At 46.5% G+C, this 22,396-nt stretch overlaps 1 protein-coding gene across 7 annotated transcripts in view; it reads right to left on the bottom strand.

Annotated features, from left to right (window-relative positions):
* LOC105276236 (uncharacterized protein KIAA1522) overlaps positions 1-22,396 on the bottom strand; it is a 100,775-nt gene that overhangs the window by 24,250 nt on the left and 54,129 nt on the right. For 6 of the 7 annotated variants that reach the window (XM_026972331.1, XM_026972333.1, XM_026972334.1 and 3 more), the window contains 4 exons: positions 19,208-19,443; positions 16,483-16,709; positions 15,364-15,662; positions 14,457-14,734 (listed from right to left, as the gene is read on the bottom strand). In XM_026972331.1, coding sequence (XP_026828132.1) covers positions 14,457-14,734; positions 15,364-15,662; positions 16,483-16,709; positions 19,208-19,443 — 1,040 coding nt within the window. The remainder of the gene's footprint in view (positions 1-14,456; positions 14,735-15,363; positions 15,663-16,482; positions 16,710-19,207; positions 19,444-22,396) is intronic. The other variant, XM_026972335.1, reaches the window with a different exon arrangement.

Raw genomic sequence — 22,396 nt, 5'->3', positions numbered from 1 at the left:
AACCACCGGTAAGGCCGTCGGGGTCCGTGAGGCCACGCCGGGACCTCTCGTACGAGCTCGTGCACGGTGAAAAATTAATTTCGTGACCTCGTTCAGGAGGAAGCTGCGGAGGAGGAGCGCGGAGTCGGGGCGGTGTGGGACAACGGATGAAGAGGAATAAAGAGAGTCATGAGCTCCCACAGGGGCTGACCCGGCGACCCTATCAGCCGGTCTCCTCCACGGTATTGTTTATAGCGCTGAACCGTGCCCCAACTATATGGGGCCGCGCCATTGTTCCGCCGAGGACCCCATTGTCTCCGTGCTTCTCTCTCGCGCCTCGGCTCTCGATCGCTCTGCCGCCACCGTGTCGTAATTTAGAAATATAAAATCGGAGCCTAATTATCGCCGCGTAATTGCTCAATTCGGATCGGACGTGGCGTCAATAAGAAGACGGCACCTGCGAGGTGAAATCCGCCAGAACGCGAAGGAGGGCATACGTACACGCGATGAGGGTCCTCGCGGGGGATCGCTACCAGAAAAATTCACCTCGCCGTCCAACGCTCGTGTGCGTTTCCAGACGCGGCGAACGCGGCGAGAGTGAGTATCGGCGCGTTCTCGAGAGTATGATTTAATTTCGCCAGCCGCAATAATTAAAGGGAAATAAGTCGTCGTTAAAAATCGAGACGCGCGGTGGGATAAATTGCGCGCCTCCACTGGGGTAATGGTTTCCGAGAACGGCCGCGATAAACCAACTCCTCTGCCTGCCTTTGCGGCTTTCAAAATTACGAGATTTTATTCCATAAAATTACGCTGTCCCAGTTCTAAACAATCAGCGAAAAGAAAGAGAAACATTTTGGATATTAAAATTAATTTTAATTCTTTAAAATCTCACTTATGCATTGTTCTCGTTTTTTGCATTATCAAAAAGTTTGGAAAATTGCTTAAATTGTAATTGTTATTTGTAGATGTTTTGTGAGTCGTAATGTATAGAATCTAACGGTGATGATGCGGCGATTGAACGCACGAAACACGTATTTCGTCTGAAGGGCGTTATCAATCAGTATCAAAGAGCTGTAGTCGCCGATGATCTAGCTGTCTCTGATGACAATGTATTATAAATGCGAGTGGAGATCCAGGATTCATAATGATATGAGCGATCGGTCCAGCATCAGCCACGGTGTTTTGAGCGCATCCGTGCGTAAATCTCGACGATAGAGACCTTCTTCTGTCATGCCATTGCTCTTCAGCTGCAATCCGCTCATCGTACGCGTCTCGGACTCGCGGAATTCCGCGTTTGCGATATCGCGGAGCTATTAACCGTAGTGGGAGTGAACGCAGTCGCGGCAAAAATTGCGCTTTTAGTTTAATTGCGGTGAAAGTTCAGCATGCGCATGCTAGCTAGCTTAGCATCCTCAGGACGACGCGGAGATCTATTTCCGTGCACACTCTTTGGAGGGAGACACATGGAGGTTTGTAGATCCGCAACTCGTCGGCTGTTTAATTGCCATGGCTATGATTTAGCATTTTCAATTATTGGGGGAGGATAAAAATATACAAGATCAAAGATGTGTTCTCCAAATGGGAATTGCTTCTCTCACACGACAAGCATATACGTTATCTCAAGTTCTCTATTTATCTCCGAATCTATCTGAGATATCGATCGTTGACGAGGAAAAGCAGGTGTTGATGTACGATGCAGAGAAGGGAATAAAACTTTAACAGCAGTACTCACACAAAAGTACCGCAAAGTGGGAGGGATAAAATTTACGTTTAAGATCCGGGCGCATGACGCATGATGCATCTTCCATCACTTTAACTTCACCTAACATGTCTGGTTGTTTCTCCGGTTCTGTATCCGCGATATCTAATTTCATAGTCCAATAAACTCGCTTTTTCTCGCTCGTAAATAGTCGCGGCGATGACCAGGGAAACCGTAATAAAGTCTTCACGATTTTCCCGCGTTCCATCCTTAATTGGACCCCGCGTCAGATCGACGATAAGTTCCAACTTTAACGTGGTTGTCTGTCACATCAGAAATACGCAAACCACAAACGAGCGGCTTTCGCGCGTTCGTGCCGTGTAACCAATCCCGACGTTAATCGCCACTCATTTTCTCTTATCTCATGCGGTACCGCGTTTCTTACTGCCCATTAAGATCAATCATTGTTTTTACGAGTACCATTCGCATCGTCGACGTATGTGTATCGGCTGGTTTTTCGTGGCGCCACGTTCTCTAACGTATATCTCGATCTTTCGCAAGCCACGCTATAATTACACACTTGATAAACGAAACCAAAGCTGGTGTCTCGCGTGGTTGAGAATCGCCGATCGTTTTGGCGGAATTAAGACGCGCCTCACGTGGAAACGGCCGAGTGAACCACCACCTGACGCGGCCGGGACCGGGGATCGGCATCCTACTTCCAGCGCAGAGTGCAACGTTGACGTTCCTGGATACCAGAGTACCGGACGCGCTGAAATTCAACGGTATCCCCCGAGGGCCGTGTTCCAGGAAAGGTGAAACCGGGAGGATTGTACGAGGGAGAGGATGGTCGATCTCTGGACGCACGCGCCGGGGGCAACCAGAGGCTCGCGCTCTGTAATCACTTGTGCCTCTCTCGTCCTACCCTCCTCGCCGCACCTACCACCATCGGATCCTCTTCGCATCTGTACGAGGATCCGCACACGTGTGCCCGCTCGTGCGCGCGCGCACGTTGCAGGACAAAGAGGGATGCTGGCTCAACGTGCACGCACATGATCGCTCGTCGAAGTGCATACTAATTCCGGACGCAGGGGATGGGGCCACATTATGTAGGTGTGTCTACGAACACGCACGCGCGACTACGAGAGAGGCTGCGAGCACCGGGCGCAACGATGAACAGAGGGAATCGACCCTGCACGCCACACACTTTTGCGCGTCCTCCTTCTACGCTCCACACAAGGCACACATCTGCGTAATTGTCCCCGCCGGCAGCATCCGACCGATGCTGGACCAGCGGACGCGCTCTTATCCTACAGTACGGCTCAAAGGTACTTGACCAACTCCGCGAATTTTTATCGAAATTCTAAAGCTCGCATCTCCGCGTATCTCGCGGCGTTATTAACGTTAACACGGCCGTTGAAATTTTTTCGATCGAGATGTTTTATCGAAAGGATCATTTGAACGAGACGTGTGGAATTTCTGATCCAAGATGATCAGAAATTTTGGGTAGCGAGATAACTCGTCCATGAGGGGGTTAACACGACCGGTAAATCTTCTGACCGACGATCGCCCTTGGCCGCGCATCTCCCGTCCGCTAAATCATTTCATTATCTCCACGAGGGATGATGTTAGGCTCCTTCCTGTTGAGAAGAGAGCGAAGAAGGAGACGACCGGTTCTCAGGCCTTCCTAAAATACGCGCAACCATCCTAGACGTTCCTTCCGGGCACGAAGCTCGACCACGATCGCCGGCCTTATCTACACCAAGGTGGCTATTTCCAAAAATAAATCACACGACTGATCGCTGTCTACTTTCCGAGCGATCCGCAAAACGCTCCAAGGGAGTTATTCAAATTTTAACTCTTGTTCAGCAGATTGTAATCAAATTGCATAAAGTTACCCTGCACGTTTCCGAAGCGACAGCACAGATGCTATGTTCTTACGATTTCTCGATCAACACGATCAATCCCGCCGTAAACGTACAATCGAATCCGCGAAATCCGAGAAGCACGACAACGGGATGGGCTGATGGAACGCGAGAGAAACAAAGTGAGAGAGAACCCATCGAGACCGGTTGCGGTTCCATCGGTTGGTCTGGTTACGTCTCTCTGGGAAAGTCTCTCTGCAATCCGCGCGGGTCCCGACACATCTCGCGCGAGCAATAAATCTTCGGCACACTCGGAGGCGAAGAGACTATCCATTCGGTCCGAGGCTTGGCTCGTCCTGAAGCCGCTTATGACAATGTGTACTACCAGCGGTGAACACCGGTCGTACGCGAAGCAACGTGCACGTAACAGCGATCGTGCGCGCACGCTAAGTTAGCGTGGTGTTGCGCGAAAAGGAATAAAGCTAAATACCTCGACGCGTTACACGACATTACACGATTATTGCATTGTGAAACAGCGACGGAACATACAATTCCGTAATTACGTTTGCGTACTACACGCTGTACACCGAATAATCGTCTTTCATCCAAGTATGATATCGTAATTTCGCTAAGGGGCAATATTCGTCAAATATAAACGTGTTGTAATATCGTCTTCGTGACAATTTTCTTCCTCGTTCTCGCGCGTTATGAACTTCATTACTTAATAGTTATGTAATTCGTATAAATGATATGATTGATTCTCATCGTGAGGCAACGCGATCTTAAACAGTCGCGTCTACTACGACCCGGTACAATCGTGCGATTCGAGACTGTGTACGTCGGACGAAGATTAATAATCCAGTTAAGATTGCGATAGAGAGATATTTAAACACGACGTCGCGTTCCATTAAAAGCACTCTTTATGAAATCGCGCATGAATCAGTAAATGCCAACCGGCGATGATGCGTTTAGGGCGAAATATGTTATTACAGATAATTAAATAATTATTCCGTCTGAATGTGTCGTTCGTTCGTTTATCGAGAAGACATACAAGAGCGCTGGCTTGTGTCATTGCCACACACGCTAATGCCATAGTGCAGCCGTGTCGCAGTCGGGCGACGAAAGGCAAGGCGGGTGAGAGACGATAAAGAGAACGTAATAATTATGTTAACGCGCTGCGCGCCGCAAAAGTGCCCTCGAACTCGGGTGCACTCCGTCCCACGATCTTGGGAAAATTCTCGGAAGAAAATTGCATATGGAAAAAGACATTGGATGGCGGGTAACGCGAGTTAATTGTGTTCAGTCATTGCCGGGCGTGACATTACCGCTCGCAATCTCTCACGACGCGTGTTCCGAGAGGTAAAGAGAGATAAAGAGCGCGAGCAAGATAGTGTCGAGCTGCCTGCCCCGTCGAAGCCACCTATCACCTTCGATCTGCGGTTAGAAAGACAACAGTTGTAATCTGCAAATGAGTACTCGGCATCATGCAGCGTTTGCGTAGCTCGAGGCTGCTGCGAGAAGACCGCTTCCAGGCACTCTGAGCCTGCCTCCGAGAATGCTTCCATGTGCGACGAAGACGTTTAATCATGCATGCTCGCGTTGGAGAACTGCAAGTAGTTATTAATCGACGCAGGCTATCAATATTTATTGCGTATGCGATAATAGTAAATCTCTTTGAATTAAGATCTCGGTGAAATCTGCATTTCAAGAATAGTAACTACAGCATACCATTCTCAATAATAAAGTGTTTACGATAAAGCCAAGATTGATAAAGCTATTCTGCATGAAAAATCCATTTCACGATTACAAGACATAATCTACAAAAATTAATGAAAATACACAACATTTTTATATTTCTTCGTCCTTTTTCATCATTGAATCGTTATCGTGATACATACAAACGGCAATCTGTTGCATAATCATAACGCGATGCATGAAGATAACATCTACCTCTTAATCTCGAACACAATCTGGCGATTTCTCAACGGCAAGAATTGCGTCCTCGAGGGGTATAATCGCCTAACCCGACAGCTAGGCGGAGGGTTCTTCGAACCCGGCCTAGCTCGCAGGTACCGTTCGCCAGGGTCAATGCGGCGAGGAGAACCGGAACGGTAACGCCGCACTAGGTGACGTTATTAATTGGTTAATGGGAAGAAAAGAGCGGCGGGTCGGCAAGATGGAGAATAAGGAGGAAGAAGAGAGAGACGTTGGTATGACGTTGGACGAGATGGTGGAACAACACGGTCGGCCGACCCATGGCGCCCCAACGTTGACCGTTGGCGTGGTCGAGCTGAAAGGAAAGGAGCGGTCTCTGCTGGATTAATTATCATTACCCTCCGTGCAAGGAATGAAAACGTGCACCTAACTTTACCTTCGCCGTGACTGGCTACCGCGCCCGTACCACGACCCACTTCTCATCTCCTGGACGTAACGACAGGTCGCGGAAAAGAAGGGGAACGTCGAAGACGATGAACGGCGATATTTCATATTTCGATGGGTGGCATTAATCTGCACCGATGCTCTTTCAACTTTTAAAATGTTAAAATATGCCGAGTTAAATGTTTTAAAAGCTGTTTAAGACTGCTCGAAACGTCTTCAAGATTATCCGTCGTGAGTCCGCGCTCGTAAATCTGCGGGGGAAAAAAATCTTGCGTAACATCGTTTCCCGTGTGAGCCATAAAAATCAGTCTGCCATTATTAAGCTGAGAGTAAAGAAAAAGAGTATCGGGAATAGCGTGGATTCCAGAGGATGTAACAAGAAGCGATGGTTAAGCGGCGCTCATTAGACGTCTTACGTTGTATCGTTTTCATCTAAACCGACAGCTTCCTCGTTCGCCATATATATTCCGCGTCGCCATGAAAGGGGGTAAAAATCGCGGATGACGATCGTGGGACGATTAGCCGGGACACTCTTTAGCCGCGCGCTACCGGGAGCATGCGCGGATATGTATGCACCGTGCGGGACGTGACGTCTGCTCGTCAGTCGCTCGCTCATCAGGTTCACCTGGTGCGTTGTTGCGCTAGACGTTAACCCGAATCAGGTATAGAGCGCCTATCCCGACCGCGTACCGACACGCTCCTCTCCTTTACCTGAACGGCTAACGATGCCCATTAGAGCACGAGGACGCCGAGTCCTCCTGACTAATCGCAACGCGCACGACTCCATACCTCATGCAGATCGGCTATTCGTCTTGCGGTATCCTCCAGTTTGTCAGTCGAATCGATACGATAAAGATACCAGCTGTCTATGACGTCCGCGTGCGGTTGCGGGACGACGTCAAGGAGGAACGTGAATGCACCGCGAGATGCGTTTCGATGCGACAGGGAGGATGGACGTGGTTGGCATCGGGAGGGCGGGTGAGACGAGCACGCGGATCCTTTAAAGGAAACGCCTGTTCGTTTGCCACATCTCCAACGCATCTCCAGCGAGCCGGCCGGTCAGCTGGCCGGATCGATGAGTTTCAGCGAGACAACGAGGCCAAGATGCGAGGAAATGCATAATACCACGTTCCCCGACAGAATTTTTATCGACTCACGCGCGATAACGGGGCTTCCTTGATCCGAGGATGGGATCTCGATCGAGTAATTAATCGCTGGATCGATGAAGCGTACGACGTACATCGTGTCAGATTACCCGGTCGCATCGCCTGCCTTAAGAGCGAAGCCTCCGGTTCACGCGACCATAACGAGCGTGTCGTAAGTGCACGCTCATAGGGAAAGGTGAGAGCAGCCCGCGGAGTTGCGCTCGCGCGGCACTTCCTTGACGAAGATCGACGTGGATTGAGCGAGACGGACGGGCCACGTGGTGCGGATGGTCCCGCGGGCGACACGGGTCTCGTGTTCCCGCAGGAGGAAGAGGAGCCTCACGAGCTCTCTCGACGGAGGATCGCGCGATGGGTGACGTAATTGCCGGCAACCTAGATCTGTCACTTGGGCGATTACGAGGGAGGATCACGTGTAGAGAAAGCGGGAGGAAGAGAATAGAGGATCGACCATTCATCAGACTGTAACTCGAAGACGAGCGTATCGAGGAAGAAAGAGAGAGAAGAAGGAAGATGCGCCAACGGAACGTCGTTCGATGATTCGAGCGAGACGAGCGAGAGAGAAAGAGAAAGAGAACCATGACGATCACGTCGCTGATGTTTCGTGATTCCAGACCTCATCATCGCGCAATCATCTCCTCAAAGTGGTTCGCGCGCCCCTACCACGTTTCATAATCAGCCTTAAACGATAACGTGGCGATCGAGATGGAGCGAATCCGTTTCGGGGAAATACGCGTGCAACGCGTGCTCACCTCACACGCAGGTAAGTGGACAGGGTGGTATTTCATGGTGTTGAGAGCGCTACCGTATAACGAGAGAACATAGGTCGTCAAGTCCTCGATTTGCACGGTGCACCGTTTATCGTCGTCGATGCGTGCGTTGAATGAGACGATGCAAACGAATAAAGAATAGAAAGTGCTACAAGCGACTGTAAATTGAATAGCCAAGTAAAAAGCTAACATTCTTCTGGCAGTATTGCACTCTCTTTCTCTCTCTCTCTCTCTCTCTTTCGCTCTTCTTCTCATCGGTCGTAACGTCACCTATGGGAGCTCGCACAGCTTGAAATTTAACAGAAGCATTAATTTTGTTTACTACCCGATTAATTATGCTTATACGTTGGTGGTACAGCGGTGCGCGTGTGCATGTATAAATATAAATTGGCAATACTCGTTACGCCGCTCGTGACACATGAATGCGAGGGGTCGCGGGAGTTCAACGATATTCGGAGCAAGAATTATGGTGTTCGTGCATAAAATCGAGGCAGCGGCTCCGGGAGAACCTGTTGCCGCCGCTAAGATCACGAAGCCGATAAGACCGAAAGAGGAGGTGGAATCTCACTCGCAGTGTAATTAAGCATTGACCTATAACGAGCCGTAATTAGTCATAGCCCTAACGAGCCGAGCGGGAATCAATCGATAGAGCAGGCGATATCACGTCGAGACATCCGAGTTGTGCTGATCTTCGATCTCAGAAAACCGACGCGTAAAGATATAATCGTAGACATTATCGTCGAATCTATATCGCGCTCCGTAATTCCGAAGCAATGTTATGACGTGCCGCGACTTGCATAAATATCAACATTATGATTTGATCAAGACCCCCGAAGACAGCACAATAATTAAGATTACCGTTTAATTGACTAACGTTAACGGCTGCAGTCGTTTCCGAAATCCGCCTTTCAACATGATCGTCGACAAGCATCGACGAGGATGATGAGGGAACGCTGACATTTTTCCTGGTGAACGGTCCAACCGCACGGATACACGTTATTATCCCTAATTTAATCACTTTCGTCATTGTTCATGCGAGCGTGCGCTAACGAGAGAGTAACCGAAACAGATATATGCCATCGGTTGCCAAAGAAGGGCAAGAAGAATTATAGCACGTTGAAGATAACGGCACTAGAGCCAATAAGACGCTGATTATAGCGCAGCTTCAGTGAGCAACCGGCTGTCGATGCACTCTCCGCGTGCGTTTTGGTGCTACACACTGTCTCTCGTTGTTAACAACCGCCTGAAGATTACAATGTCTACACGTAACGGCGCGTAGGATGTGAGGAGCCTTAACTCGTCGGGAATATGTGGTAATCCAATGTTGGAAGTGTTTGACAGCCGTTCGACGTGGATAACGTAAGATGATAGCTCGCACGGTTGTTGAATTATATATACAACAATCGGGAAAATATAATATATTATCATAACATGAACGCCATGTTGATCATGATGTTATTTAGCAATTGGAAACTTGAGGGATAAATGTAACGACTATAATTTCTGTAATTTTTTCTCGACAATTGAGCCGATTCGCGCGAAATTGAGACATGACTGAAAGCGCACGCAGCCGCCCCGCTTCCGTCTGTTGCTAATGAAATGCATGTTTAATGAACACGTCTCTAAACATTTCTGTCCATAAATGACAGAACACGAGATAGGAGCCGAGGCTCGTTCACGGTTATCGGCGTACACGCTTCTAAACGCACGGTAGCGATCTGTCAGCCGGAGAAAAACGGTGTTCAGTGCGGGTAAGAAACGTACGTGTCTCTCCAAGCCCACATTCACGTATACACGGCGAGATAGTGCACGCTTATACATATACGAGGTGCAGGAGAAAGCGCGCACGTGGCCCCCAGGTTAATTAACGTTCTGGCGATTAGGTAGGCGCTGACCACGTGGTCGTTCATTAAATCGATCAACGAATCGCAGTGATTCCGTGGAAACCCCCGGGCACTTTGGCTGCTGGCCGCGATAAAAGGCTACTTTCTAAGCACGATTCTAAGCGCGCGCCGTAGCGAATTCGGATTCATTCGCCCGCATAAAGACGTACGTCATTAATCGCCGAGCAATTGCGATTATTAATTGTCGGGCGCAAATCTGTGAAACGATTCTTCGTTAGCTCTTGGAATCTCTTCTCCTTTCTCTCTCGGGTGCTTTGATTAATTTCACCTGAAGGTTTATTTGTGAAGGCCACACTTATTGAAATTGTCAGTATCGATATTAAGAGATTGCGATAAACCACGAGTTCAGGAAGGAATGTTCGACAGATAATGTAATAAAGCTGGGGCAGCTGTATATCGTATAGGAAGTATTCAATCAATCTGCGCTACAATATAGTCATTTTTAATGATACCTAATTTCATCGATCATCCATCATAGAAACATCATTCAATCCTTTCCCAAACACATCCGACGTCCGTGTCAGGGCAACCCTTGGCGCAGATTGAGCGTGCGGTCTGACGGAACTATGGATTGATCGACATAGAAGGAAGCGTTTCAACGTGAAGCCGCAAGAATCTGGAACGAGAACGTTCCGGGCACGTCATTCGACGCGCACGTTCGTAATCGACGCGATACGCGGCGGGTATTAGCGCCTATTAATGATTAATTGACCGATGCCAGGAGGCGCTTACGTGTGTGAAGGTGCTACACGTTAGTTTGAGCGGGAACGAGGGGTCGACTCGGGTCAGATCATGCCTCGCGCCGAATCGTTAGAAAGTCTGCGTTCTGGGTCTCACTGCGTAGTACATTCTGGGCTAGGAAAAGATCCATCCATCGGCTCGATGGCACGTCCCGATTGCGAAGTGCGACTCGGTGCGCGTTGTTAGTGAGCAAGACGAAGAGGAGGATTCGTGGCAGGCTTGAAAAACTCTTGCGCAATAAGACATCTCGAAAGGGCCTTACCGATATCTTTGAATCCGCACGAACGTGAATCATTGGAAATATTTCTATAAGCAACTCTGTGAGCGGTTCGTGACTTACCATGGCTCATCGGGCATAATTGATTCGTGACAGTCATTAATTTTATCCGCGACAAGAAAACAAATACGATAATTTCGAAATATTCAGAAAGAACTAAGAGAAATACGACTCACAGCAAACAATTAACAATCATTTAACGATGCTCCGCGATTAGCTCAACGAGCAGCTTGTCGACTGGAAGTAAATGAGCGAGATAAGTGATCGACCGAAAGAGCGTACTCGATCAATCTCTGGGCTTTCATCGAAATCAAAAGCCGAGAACTTGAATCGGCTCGAGACGCTCGATTAGAGCGTAATTGAATACTGGTCCCGAATAGCCAACGAGCTTCGGCCCGATAAAACTCGCGCGACGAACGGATACGTATACGACGGAGGCGTCCGCATAAGGAGACTGCGTGGGACGTGAGGACATGGTATTATTCGTGTGTGCCGTATCACGGAAGACCGAGTCGATCCACATTCATGACTTTCTAACGATCCTACACGGAACGATCTTATGTCAGCCTCGACACGCGGCCGCGCGTGTGTGCGCGCCAGCTTTAGCTCCCTTTAACCCCCTCGCCAGCGTCCTGCAAATCTGTTTTATACTACTCGTCCTCTCCCCGTCACGTATAGGTTACACCTACATACCTATCATTTCCTCGCGATGTACCGTTAAACGGATGTATTACAATTATTTCTACTCCTCGTACTCGTATAATGCGTGGTGGCTCGCGGCTGTCATCGGGAAAGCATCGAAATATCGATCATTACGAAATAGAAACAAATAATAAAAGGTTTCGGATCTAAGTGCGATTTAATAAACAGTTACGATGAAGCAGAATTGCTTGCATTAACAGTATATAATTGACCGAGCAACGTACTGTATCCATTATAATTACTAAAACAAGTTGATCGCTTTATTATATCCCTCTCTTTTTCTCTCTCGTACCGCAAAGATAAATAATCATCGTACAAAGCATTAATAAAGTACTTAAAATTTCGCTCTCGTTTTTCTGAGATAGTTTCGAATAGTTTCGCACCGTTGAGGTTCAAAGGAAAGTGAGCGTGCGATCCGTGGCAATACTGCAGGTTCGGATAAGGATCGCCGCCATAATTCGAGCTGATCTACCAAAGGATTGCTCTTGCCGTTGATCGGTTCGCGGTACCTTTTGCGAGATTAAAATCGATGCCATAATTCCACGAGGATCCGTCTGCGTCGCAGTGCCTTATTTGCCCAGCCGAGCATCGAGATCGTGTTCCTTGCGCTCGAAATTCATCGCGGTAATTCGCGATGGTGAGTCGAATGCCGCATATGTTCCGACATAAATGACGATCACCATGCACGATCGCTATGTACGGAGAATATTACGGATCTTTATGAATCTCAGACGATTTATTCAAGTTTCGCCATTACACGTTTTAATGATCCGTTATCGCGGATTCGCGTGATCGTTGTACTCGACTGCAAGAAGAGGATCAGCACGTGCTCGCATTCACATTAAATCGGACACTTACAACGGACGAACGTGGTGCGTAAATTACATTAATTATCGCAGTCACAGCACGAAATCGATCTTCTATGATGTAGAAAATTGTAACATGAACAATTCTACGTTGTACGTGACGCACTGATTGCTTTTCATCAGACACGGCAAATCTACGAAACAACGCTCGTGGGATCATTATCAAACATTATCCCGCATCTGTCTACGACAATGAGCGAGGAAAGACAGCACCATAGAGTTCCTCTCGAACGCTGATCCTCGAGAAGTGTAGCGGGATCCCTGGAGGCACGTCAGTTCCGATTATCCTCGGCTATCGTTAGGCCCCGTTTGGCGCGGACCGGCGCGCGCGAACGCAGTCTCGCGGTCCTCGAAACGTCAGACTGTCAAGGTTGTAAATTTTTGCACGGGCGCCCATCTCTCGGCCATGCATATTCATGAATACTCGAATGTAATCGAGCGCCAGGATGCGACGAGGTCCTCAAGTGCTTCGATCAGCCGTCGACTCGATTCAAGAATGACGAGGGCCAACGAGAGTATATACAGATAAGAGACCCGAGGAGACTGTTCTTCCTGGCGAGTCTCGTCGTAGAATACCGAGGCGACCATACGCTTTATGCGAGTCTCGAGACGACACGCACGACACCGATTTTTATCTCGCGAAGAATATTGCGTGGAAGCAAAAAGCATGCGACGACGATATCCCCGAAACGGTTCATAATATCGTGATGTGATCGAATTTAATTTTGTACTGCTTCGATATCGACGCAGACTGGCGAAATGTCTTCTCGTAAGTAAAACATACCGATGATCCGACATGTCCGGTCGACGGGTGGAAATTTATGAAACGCTCATCACGCTAACATTACACTTGTATTTATTCCCGTAGATTGTAGTTATTGAATAAAAGAAAGCCGCTGCATCGGATCTTGAGTTTTCGTTGCGAAATGCCTTCTCGAAGCAAAGCGAGAGAAAATTGCGACTCATGACACGGATGAAGAATTTTTCTACCGCGGCAGAGTCATGGCTCTTGCTTTCTGTCAGGTGTGAGTGAACGATGTGACAGCAGAAGGAATAACTTCTGTCACGAAGCCAACGAGGAGTGGCGCGATTCGAGAGCTGCGCTCGTGACACTACCGATCCGCGAAGCAGAAGATCATATCGTGTATACGCGCGAGATAAGCGTGTCGGGTTATCTGTAATTAATCAATTTACGTCTACCAGCCAACAGCAGCAGCAGCAGCAGCAGCAGCAGTCCGGTAATTACGGCTCTGCATTTTATTTGAATTATTAAACCATATATCGTGTCGGTAACCCGACAATCGCGGGTGAGGACGGCGCCATCCGGGAAAGTAGACCGCGCCCCAGTTTTGTAACGAAGGATCGTTAACATCAAGCGAAATGCCGCGCTTCTAAATGGAGGGAAACGAGCGGAAGCACTTAAACCGAATGGGACAGATGAGCATGATCGCGGATAATTTCAGTGGACACGCGAAAAATCCACGGCCACGCCCGCGACTTTGCGAAGATAACGAATGTTAAGTGGCCGACAAAAACTATCATTGACGGATAGTTACACGCGGCGAGATCACGTTCGCGGGCACACTTTGCCTCGGGATAATAAAGAAAGAAAGAGAAAGAAAGAGAGAGAGAGAGGGAGGAGAAAGTATAAATGCTACGAACTAGAGAAGGGTGGAGGGTCAACGTTAGCTTCGAGGAGTCATTATAGAACTCTCGTAGCTTGGCGCGCCGGCTCTCCCTACTCCCCCTAATGCCAGACTGTCCGGATTGACTGATGTCAGGCCATTCAAAGCCTTCTATATCGTTTCGCTGTTTCACTCACGTAGGAGTTGGGAAGATATCGCATGATGACCACACAGTGCACGACATTATGCGGGTCCAATATCCAAAGTAATTAAAAATATTATATTACATGAAAGGTTCTGCGTTATCGCAAAGAAATTCGTAAGAAAATAAGTTCTTCTAACGATAGATCAAACTCATTGTTCATTGTGCATAAAAACATTGCAATCCGCTTGCCACATTCGATTATGCTCACGAACAACGACGCATCTTGCGCGATTTTCCTCGCCGAAAACCGCATCGCGGTAAGAAAAATTCGCTTGACTTACCTGTGCATACTCGGTGCAAATGTCGATCGATGAAACGTAAGTAACAACGTCCTCGATAGTCCAACGATTTACGGCTTGTCCTTCCCCGCAGGGCATATGACCACAGAGTGACGGACATCTAATTGGTGGAGGTGTGGTTGGTCTCATAGTAGATTTCGGTTTGGGAGAGACGCTCTCTGATCTCCTTGTTTCCAGCCTTTGCCGTTTACGAGGTGCAAAACCGCCGGGACTCGAAAGATCCAAAGGACTCGTTACTCCCGTGTCTCTTTTGTTCGCGCCTGTAATTTGAAGCAGAACAGGATTGTTTAATCTTCTTTCAAATAGACTAGATACACAATAAATCGATGCATGGGGTGTTCCAAACTTTAGACAATATATTTTATCAAATGCTTTAAATGAGAATCGAATTTTATATAAAAATATCAAGACATTGACTGCTTCTAAATTTTGAAAAATTGTACAAGTCATTTGATCAACTCGAAAGGTGTAAATCTGCATCAACAATAATTCTTTTTATCATTATTATTTGATAATGCCACTATCAAAATTCTCACTTTCCGCAGCTCGCACAAATACGCCACAAATGTTCGCATTATTCAAAATTTGTCTGTCACCAAACTATTGTGAGATTGCCGATAAATCAATGCCACGCGTCATCAATATCAATTACCATCATACAGTAGAAAGAGATGGAGAGTCAAAATATATAAGTATATAACATCTCCGCAATAATATCTTCCAATAATCTTAACGGTTCCTAAAGTCATTCAAGATATAAGAAATAATATAAAATAAATGTGAAAGTAAACATTTCCGAGTAGAAGATAACTATGACTTTTTTCTCTTTATTCGTTTCAAGTATCGAATGACATTTACCCGCTCGGAAACGTATTCTCATGAGATTTACCTTTGAGATAAGTCTCCAATTCTGCGTTTTGTGCTGCATTGGCAGATCGCACCATGTGCAAAAGAGCCTGGGTGGACGACATATCGATCATAGGCGGAAATACGGGATTACCAAATAGGCTGTCTTGCTTCTGCTCCTTCGGGTCTTTGTTCGAGAGCGGTGAGGTTGTTGGAACGGTCGGTGGTTGCGGAGCCCCTAAGGGCGCCATCAAACCAACGAATGGCGTCGCTGCGGTCTTGAAGGCCGGAAACCTCGGATCCAGACCCGGTGGATAACCGTTTCTCGGTGTGCTGAAGTAACTGAAACGATCGATGATTGGCTTTGATCGTCAACGGTCTACTACGCGACTGAAAGTTTCGACAAAACGTACACGCAATTTTTCAATTCGAAAGTGTATTTGTTTAACTTTTGTAAAATTTGTAAAAGGAAATGAACATTCTTGTAATAAATACATATAATAATACTGCTAGAAAATTGCCATTTCTAATATCTCGAGATGATTCAAGGTGAAAGGGTACGTGGTACGTTTCTCCTCAATTTCCAAATCCAATAGATCAACATGCTGATTAAATATGACAGGTTGCAAATAGACGTGCAGTGAATTAGAGTGTCGAACTTTCTCCTTCAAATGCCAAGGAGCGTCGCTAGAATCCGCGTTTGGTGTTTAACTGCTCAATTAAGTATTCATCTGATCTGTCTCCGACCAAGTTCCAGAAGGTACAAAGTTGAAAGTCAATGTACCCGCGCAAACAGGCAACCGGTTTTATGCGAGAGTACATTGAATCTCTCGAGTACTCGTTGCGTCTTACGAATCTTAATCAATCGCATCTATACGTAGCTTCAAGTTTTAATCTTTTTCATTTTTTTTGCGATAATTATAACACGGTTTCGCGTTGTTTATCAGTCAACGAAAATCAATATGCTCGCATGACACGTTCTAATAATAATATACAAAGAAATCAGCGTTTTGAAACCATGTTCACACAAGACTATAAGATTGATCACTTGATTAAAAAAATAAAGGATGATATTGATATCTTATAAATAATCAATTTATAGAAATTACGTGTTCAACCGCAAAAGATCAAAGATGATTGTAGCAAACTGATATAGACGTACTCGTTGGGATTGGCGTTGTTGTACTTGGCGGCGAGGCTCCTCATAAAGTCGCTATAGTTTCGCCCCATCATCTGTTCCATGTGCTTGAGATGATGGGGTGGCTGTGGGCCCTCCGGTCCACCCAAGGAAGTAGCATTTGGCGGCGTTCCCGGATGACTCGACGAAGAAGGCGTCACGCTTCTCGACGAAGTCGAATTATTGTCAGGCGTGAGTCGTTCTGTTTTAACCTGCAACGTGACACGATCGCTCTTCTTTAAACGAGACTTCACCGTGAGCAACCGGATGCGATAACAGTAGAAAGAATGCGGAGCAATTAACTGGCAATAAAGAGAACAAGCATAAACGGAAACATTAATTAGCAGGCAAGAGCAGGTGCAACGAATACATTTAATACGAGTTTACTTAACGATGGAAAGCGCAAACTAATACTGCTTTCATGTGTAAATTTCTTTCATGAAATATATGCTCGATTAAACAATTAAATTGATTAAAGGCTTTTTCTTACACTTTTTTCTTCATAAAAATATTTTATCTTCATATCTTTATTAATTTTTGATTCAATTTTAAGTTTTGACGACGCCGACGATCGTTTGTGACGAACGTGTATATGCTTTGACAACGCGTACAGCAATGAATTTGAACTGTCAAGGGTCTTTGCGTAAAGCTGTCATCGGCACATCCGTGAGATGCTCGTTTCATTATATTCACAACGACAATAATCTCACTATCCTTATTATCGCGGTGTACGCTTCTGCTGTTTGAATGTCGAAGGCCATAGTACAAAAGTAATGTTTAAAAAAGAAATACTTTGACCACATCTACCGATTGAAGATCCGGTTGAGATTGCTTTATTATGCATAAAATATATGAGAATGCATGAGAATAATGATAATTGATCAATAAGTATATAATTAGCTATAATAGTTTCAATACGATTAGCTATGCACACGCCACAAATGCCAACTACTAACTAGTAACTAATAATAATGGAAACAATAGACAATAAAATAAGAAAATAGACAATAAATAGATAATTATCGATTATCATTGCAGATCGCCTGATTCTACGATAAGGAATCGTACGTTTCTCCATTGCGTCACCGATCACCGATACCTTGCCTTGTCCGCGCGATGGTTTGACACCAATAAATGAGCTTTACGAGAAAAATTGCTGCGTCCTCCTGGAAAAGAAGGATCAACGATGGACCACGCCTTCACGACTGTGAAGGAACATTCATCGGCAACTGCGGCACATGATACATTTTGCTCCGGAGAGATCCGAAGCGGCAAAATATCTCGGCTGCATTAATTCCCGGGAACAGATTACATCTGAGATATGGTAATGAAGGCAACGCGTGGCGTAAGAGTTGACTCCTCTTTGGCGAGTCGCGGCAAGCGAGAAAGAGATGGAGAGAGAGAAAGAGAGAAAGACACCGGACGCGCACCGTGACACTAAGAAGAACGAGAGTCGATTGGCGTAGAATAGGCCCCCGAGAGCGTAGTCCGAGGAGCAGCCGCTCTCGCAAAGGCCACGGTAAATCTCTTTCTCGCCTCTGGACCTCTTCCTGACAAGGGACCGCTCCGAGCTCACAGCGCGGACACGATCTCGTACATACCTACGTTTCGAATGGATCTCTCTCACTTGGCGCGACCAATATCACCGATAGAGGAAACGCGCAAAGGCGAGACGGCCGCGAGAAGTAGCAGAGGAAGACTTTGACGCATAAAATTAAATCGCATGATTGTTCTCTTTCAGCGAAATACTGGGTGTAAGTGAGCAAGAATAAATAATCATTTATCAGTCTCTATGTGCGTACAGTCTTTCTGATCCTCCCATTTTGATTCATCAATTCGCTTGATCTACTGCACAGCGAATTTCCGAAAGTTAATAAGTCAGTATAAAGTTCGGACTTTATTAATCTCTCAAGCAGGCAGTATTCTTCCAGGATCTTTCTACTCGGTCTAAGCTATTCTCTGAGAGATTCTCGTGCGTCATGGATCGACTATTTTTTCTAACGATGATCATCAACTTTTTTTTCGCGGCTCTAAGCACAGCTAAGCGGCCACCGAAGCGGCCTTCTCTTTTTATTTTCTTTTCTTTTTTTCGGTCAAGCCGTTTACAGAAGCGTTGAGCGGGTCGGCGGATGTCAACGGCGGAGAATGACACTGCGGCTTTCGACGCGGTCGACATAGTTGCTGCATGGTTGGGTTTTGAACGGGACTCTCCGTGTACACGTGTACGTGCTACCGCTGCGCTGGAGCCATAGGAGCGATGGACTCTCTCGGTCGAGGATATCTCTCCAGGCTGGCGCACGTGTCCCGAAGTGGTACGTGCGCTCAAACACTCCACTTCACGGAAGAAGCAGCAGCAGCGGGTCTCTCGAAAAATTTGTACGACAAATCTCGCGTTCCCGCAGCAACGCGCGTCCCTCTCCGCGAGAAAAAAATAAATAAAAATTTCGAACGACGTTCGCGCGCGGTTGCGCTACGTCAATATAGCAAGACGAACGCGTCTGTTTGCCTTCTGTGCGTACAAGTTTTATGCGCCATGTCAAAATTTAACTCCAAACATTCATCGTGAACTCTTTCGAGGACGAGTACGAGTACGAAGAAGCAATTACGATTCGAGACAGAAAAATTGTAAGCGAATAAGTATATTATTCACTTGCATAGCTGATAAGGGAAAACACAGCCATTTCCGAAGAAAGAACGGTTTCTAACTTACTTGAGTGGTATCGAGACCATTCTGAGTTTGTCGCCTTCTACCTCTGGGAGGTCTAGGGGTTGCCGCACCGGACAGGTGGGCGCCCTGAGGGCTGCCGCCCCTGGCGTCGACCGCTGTGTTCGCTGCCAGGGTGGTCCCGTCGTTATTTTCTGTGTGCGTACCTAGATCCGCCGCCTCTCCACGGTCGCCGCTACGTGGTCCCGTATTTGCAGACACGTTTTCTCCCGATACCTCACCTGGAAAATCAAGCCCAAACAAACACATTAAACATATAGATATAAAATACGATTCATGTAAAGAACTGATTAAAAGTTTACAAGTTTAAATCATCACCTTAACGTTTACGTTCTACTTGTTTTTATATATCGAGTTAACTTCGAAGTACACGCGCAAATTGAAAAGGCATTAAAAAGTTCTCGACGATCGAGCAACGTTCGGTACGAGAATGCTCGACTCCCAATTCGGACTTTGACGACAAGATAAATTCAGCGCGGTTCCGAGCGCATTCGTCTCTTGCGGTCGAGATGGCAAGTTTCGTAACGAGGCGGCAGTCCTCGCGTCACGTCGTAAAGCTTCCTTAATGTTGCGCCGGATAAACGACGTCTTTCGACACCGAGAATTTAGATGAAATACGTTAAAGAGAGAATAACCATAGGACGCGATTACACATGGTGGCGGCGCTAGTCACTGGCACGGAAGATTTACGCTCAATAAATGACCCCGTCCTGGAGCTATTATCTTCTCTCCCGATCAAAAACGCGTATCTACTGAACGAAGAGCGGCTTGCGGACGCGGGGCTGACAGGGGAGGTCAGGGGGAGTCGACGGGAGAACCGAGGGGGTCACTGTCCACCGCGACTACCAAAAATATCCAATAAATTCTTGTCATCGTTAAACGCCTGGAATTTTATGGAGGCAGTAACTCGTCTGCACCGCCGAATTTACCGGCCGATACGATCAACCGCGGTTAATGCAGACGACCGTGCCAGCAACGGTGCCAGCAACGGTGCCGAGAGATAGGCGAATGCTCCAAGTAGCTCTTTTCTTTTTCGTGCATAGCACCGTTGTTTTTATCGCAACGCATGTCCTACGCGATACGTATTAAAGTACGATCGATTTTAGATTAGCCGAATCATTCTTGTCAAGCTTTCATCTGGATTGCCGAAGAATTGTCGCATTAATAACGAATGATAATGGAGAATAAACGATAGCCCCGCGTTGTCCACGGATATTTTCCAAGAAGGAGCCGACGATGTCGGAGATACGCGAACGAACATTTTAATGATTTTTATAATGCCTGGAATTAACACCTCCGACACAGACCACGCTCGGTGGTTATTTTGCGCTCACCGATCCGGTTGTGGAAACGGTTTAGCAACGTTGGACGGAATACAGGGAAGAGTAGCGATCGTAAAAGCCCATTCCTATGACACTCACTACCAAATGTCTTCATTATTTCGAGTTAAAATATTTACAGCTGCCCATAAAAATTCCATTAGGCACTATTTGCTGGCGGGGAAATTACTCGCTATCGCGCTACGTTCGGAAGTGTTCTCTACGCGTCTCGCCATAAAAGACGTCCGAATAGTTATAAAATCTGAGAGTATGTGACCGCCGAACATTGTGCGGATCGTTTGATGACGAATCAGTCGCTAACGAGAACGATACGTTCTCCATACAACAAGTTCGACGAAAAGTTTCCGGATACAACTCAATTAACTTTAACCAATTTCAATAGCATCATCGTAGGGTCACAATGATTTGTGGACTGTCAGATTTTATATTACCTTATTAAATATACATCAGAGAGCGAAGAATTTGTGCTAATAAAAGGGGCATGTGATGAAGCTGTTGATAAAGTCGTTATATGCTAATAAATATGGACTTTGAATTCCTAGAATATAAACTATTGAAGGAACGCTTGAAGGAACTGAGCACATGTACTGAGCACATATTGTTTTACCATTTATCCCTTGACAGTAGACTCCATAAAGAGGAAGAAAAAAGGAGAGAGAGATGCGCGTCCAAAGACGTCACGTTCTGCATAACTGCGTTTTTTCCTCTCATTTTCTCACGTTTTTGCGATTTTTACGCAGGCGGTAGCGCGTCAACGGCACGTACGACAAATATCGTAACGCCACTTCAGGAACTTCCAAGGCAGGGAGCCATTGTTTGAAGATCTCCCAGCGCGTTTCGTTATCCAGGTTCAGCTCGACGATATTTGCACAGCTAAGCATGATCTGTAGCCGCTACACTCGCATAATTAGTTAAACTTTGAATAAACAGACACTTTATAATTGCATAACTGGCTTTACTGAAAAAGAATATAAACAAGGTTTTATTTAAGAAATCATTTATCAGATTTTCAAAGATAAATCGAAGAAATTGTCCGAAAAAAAAGTAAATTGATCTTTTTTTCAAAACGGACGATACATTTCGAAAAATTGTATCGTCTATCGGCAGCAAGTCGTACAGTTAAGTAGTTTGCAATAAATACTGTGCCCTGAAAAGAGTTTGCCTGAAAAGAGGGACTTGCATGTGAACGAAGAAGGTTAACAGCAGTAGGATATCTACGATGAATACTGAGAACCACGCAAGGTCTGAGTGTGAAATATCGTAACGACGTGTTAAAACGAACTAACGTGCAACGCACGTATCTGCGACAACGGCTGCACCATGAAACCCGCACTTCGAGGTTACACTCGCCAATGCGAACGAAAGTGCGAGTCAAGGCTGCATCGCGATACTCTGCGACTATCCCATCTTGGATAGAATAGTTGCACTATAAAAAAGAGAAGAAATGTTGTCGCATTTTCGATCCAGCGCGATCTATTCGACAGGAAAATAGAGCGTAACAAATGGAGAAAAAAGATACGGTAACTCATCGTTTATCACAAACAGTAGTTTCCTTGTGATTCTATCTAATACGCCGAGAAGACACGCGTATAATTTACCGGTTTTCGCGAAGGAGCGGCAAAGCCGCTCGGTTAACTATTTCGTTCCCGGGCGAGACAGGTTCAGCGAGAAAGAAAGCCATCGGAAGACAGCGAGATGGGACACCAGGAACTCATAGTAATAGCGCACACCGTAGTCATAAATTATCCGGCGCGACCGCGGCTAAAACGAATTGACCCTCGAGGTCGACCCTCGCGCATGGAGTGCCGCTGCGACTGGAGTAAAACCAGCGGAT

This window comes from Ooceraea biroi, chromosome 9 (genome assembly GCF_003672135.1).
Source record: "Ooceraea biroi isolate clonal line C1 chromosome 9, Obir_v5.4, whole genome shotgun sequence".
Taxonomy (NCBI): Eukaryota; Metazoa; Arthropoda; class Insecta; order Hymenoptera; family Formicidae; genus Ooceraea; species Ooceraea biroi.
Note: the sequence above shows the minus strand (reverse complement) of the source record. Positions and strands in the feature narration are given on the sequence as shown.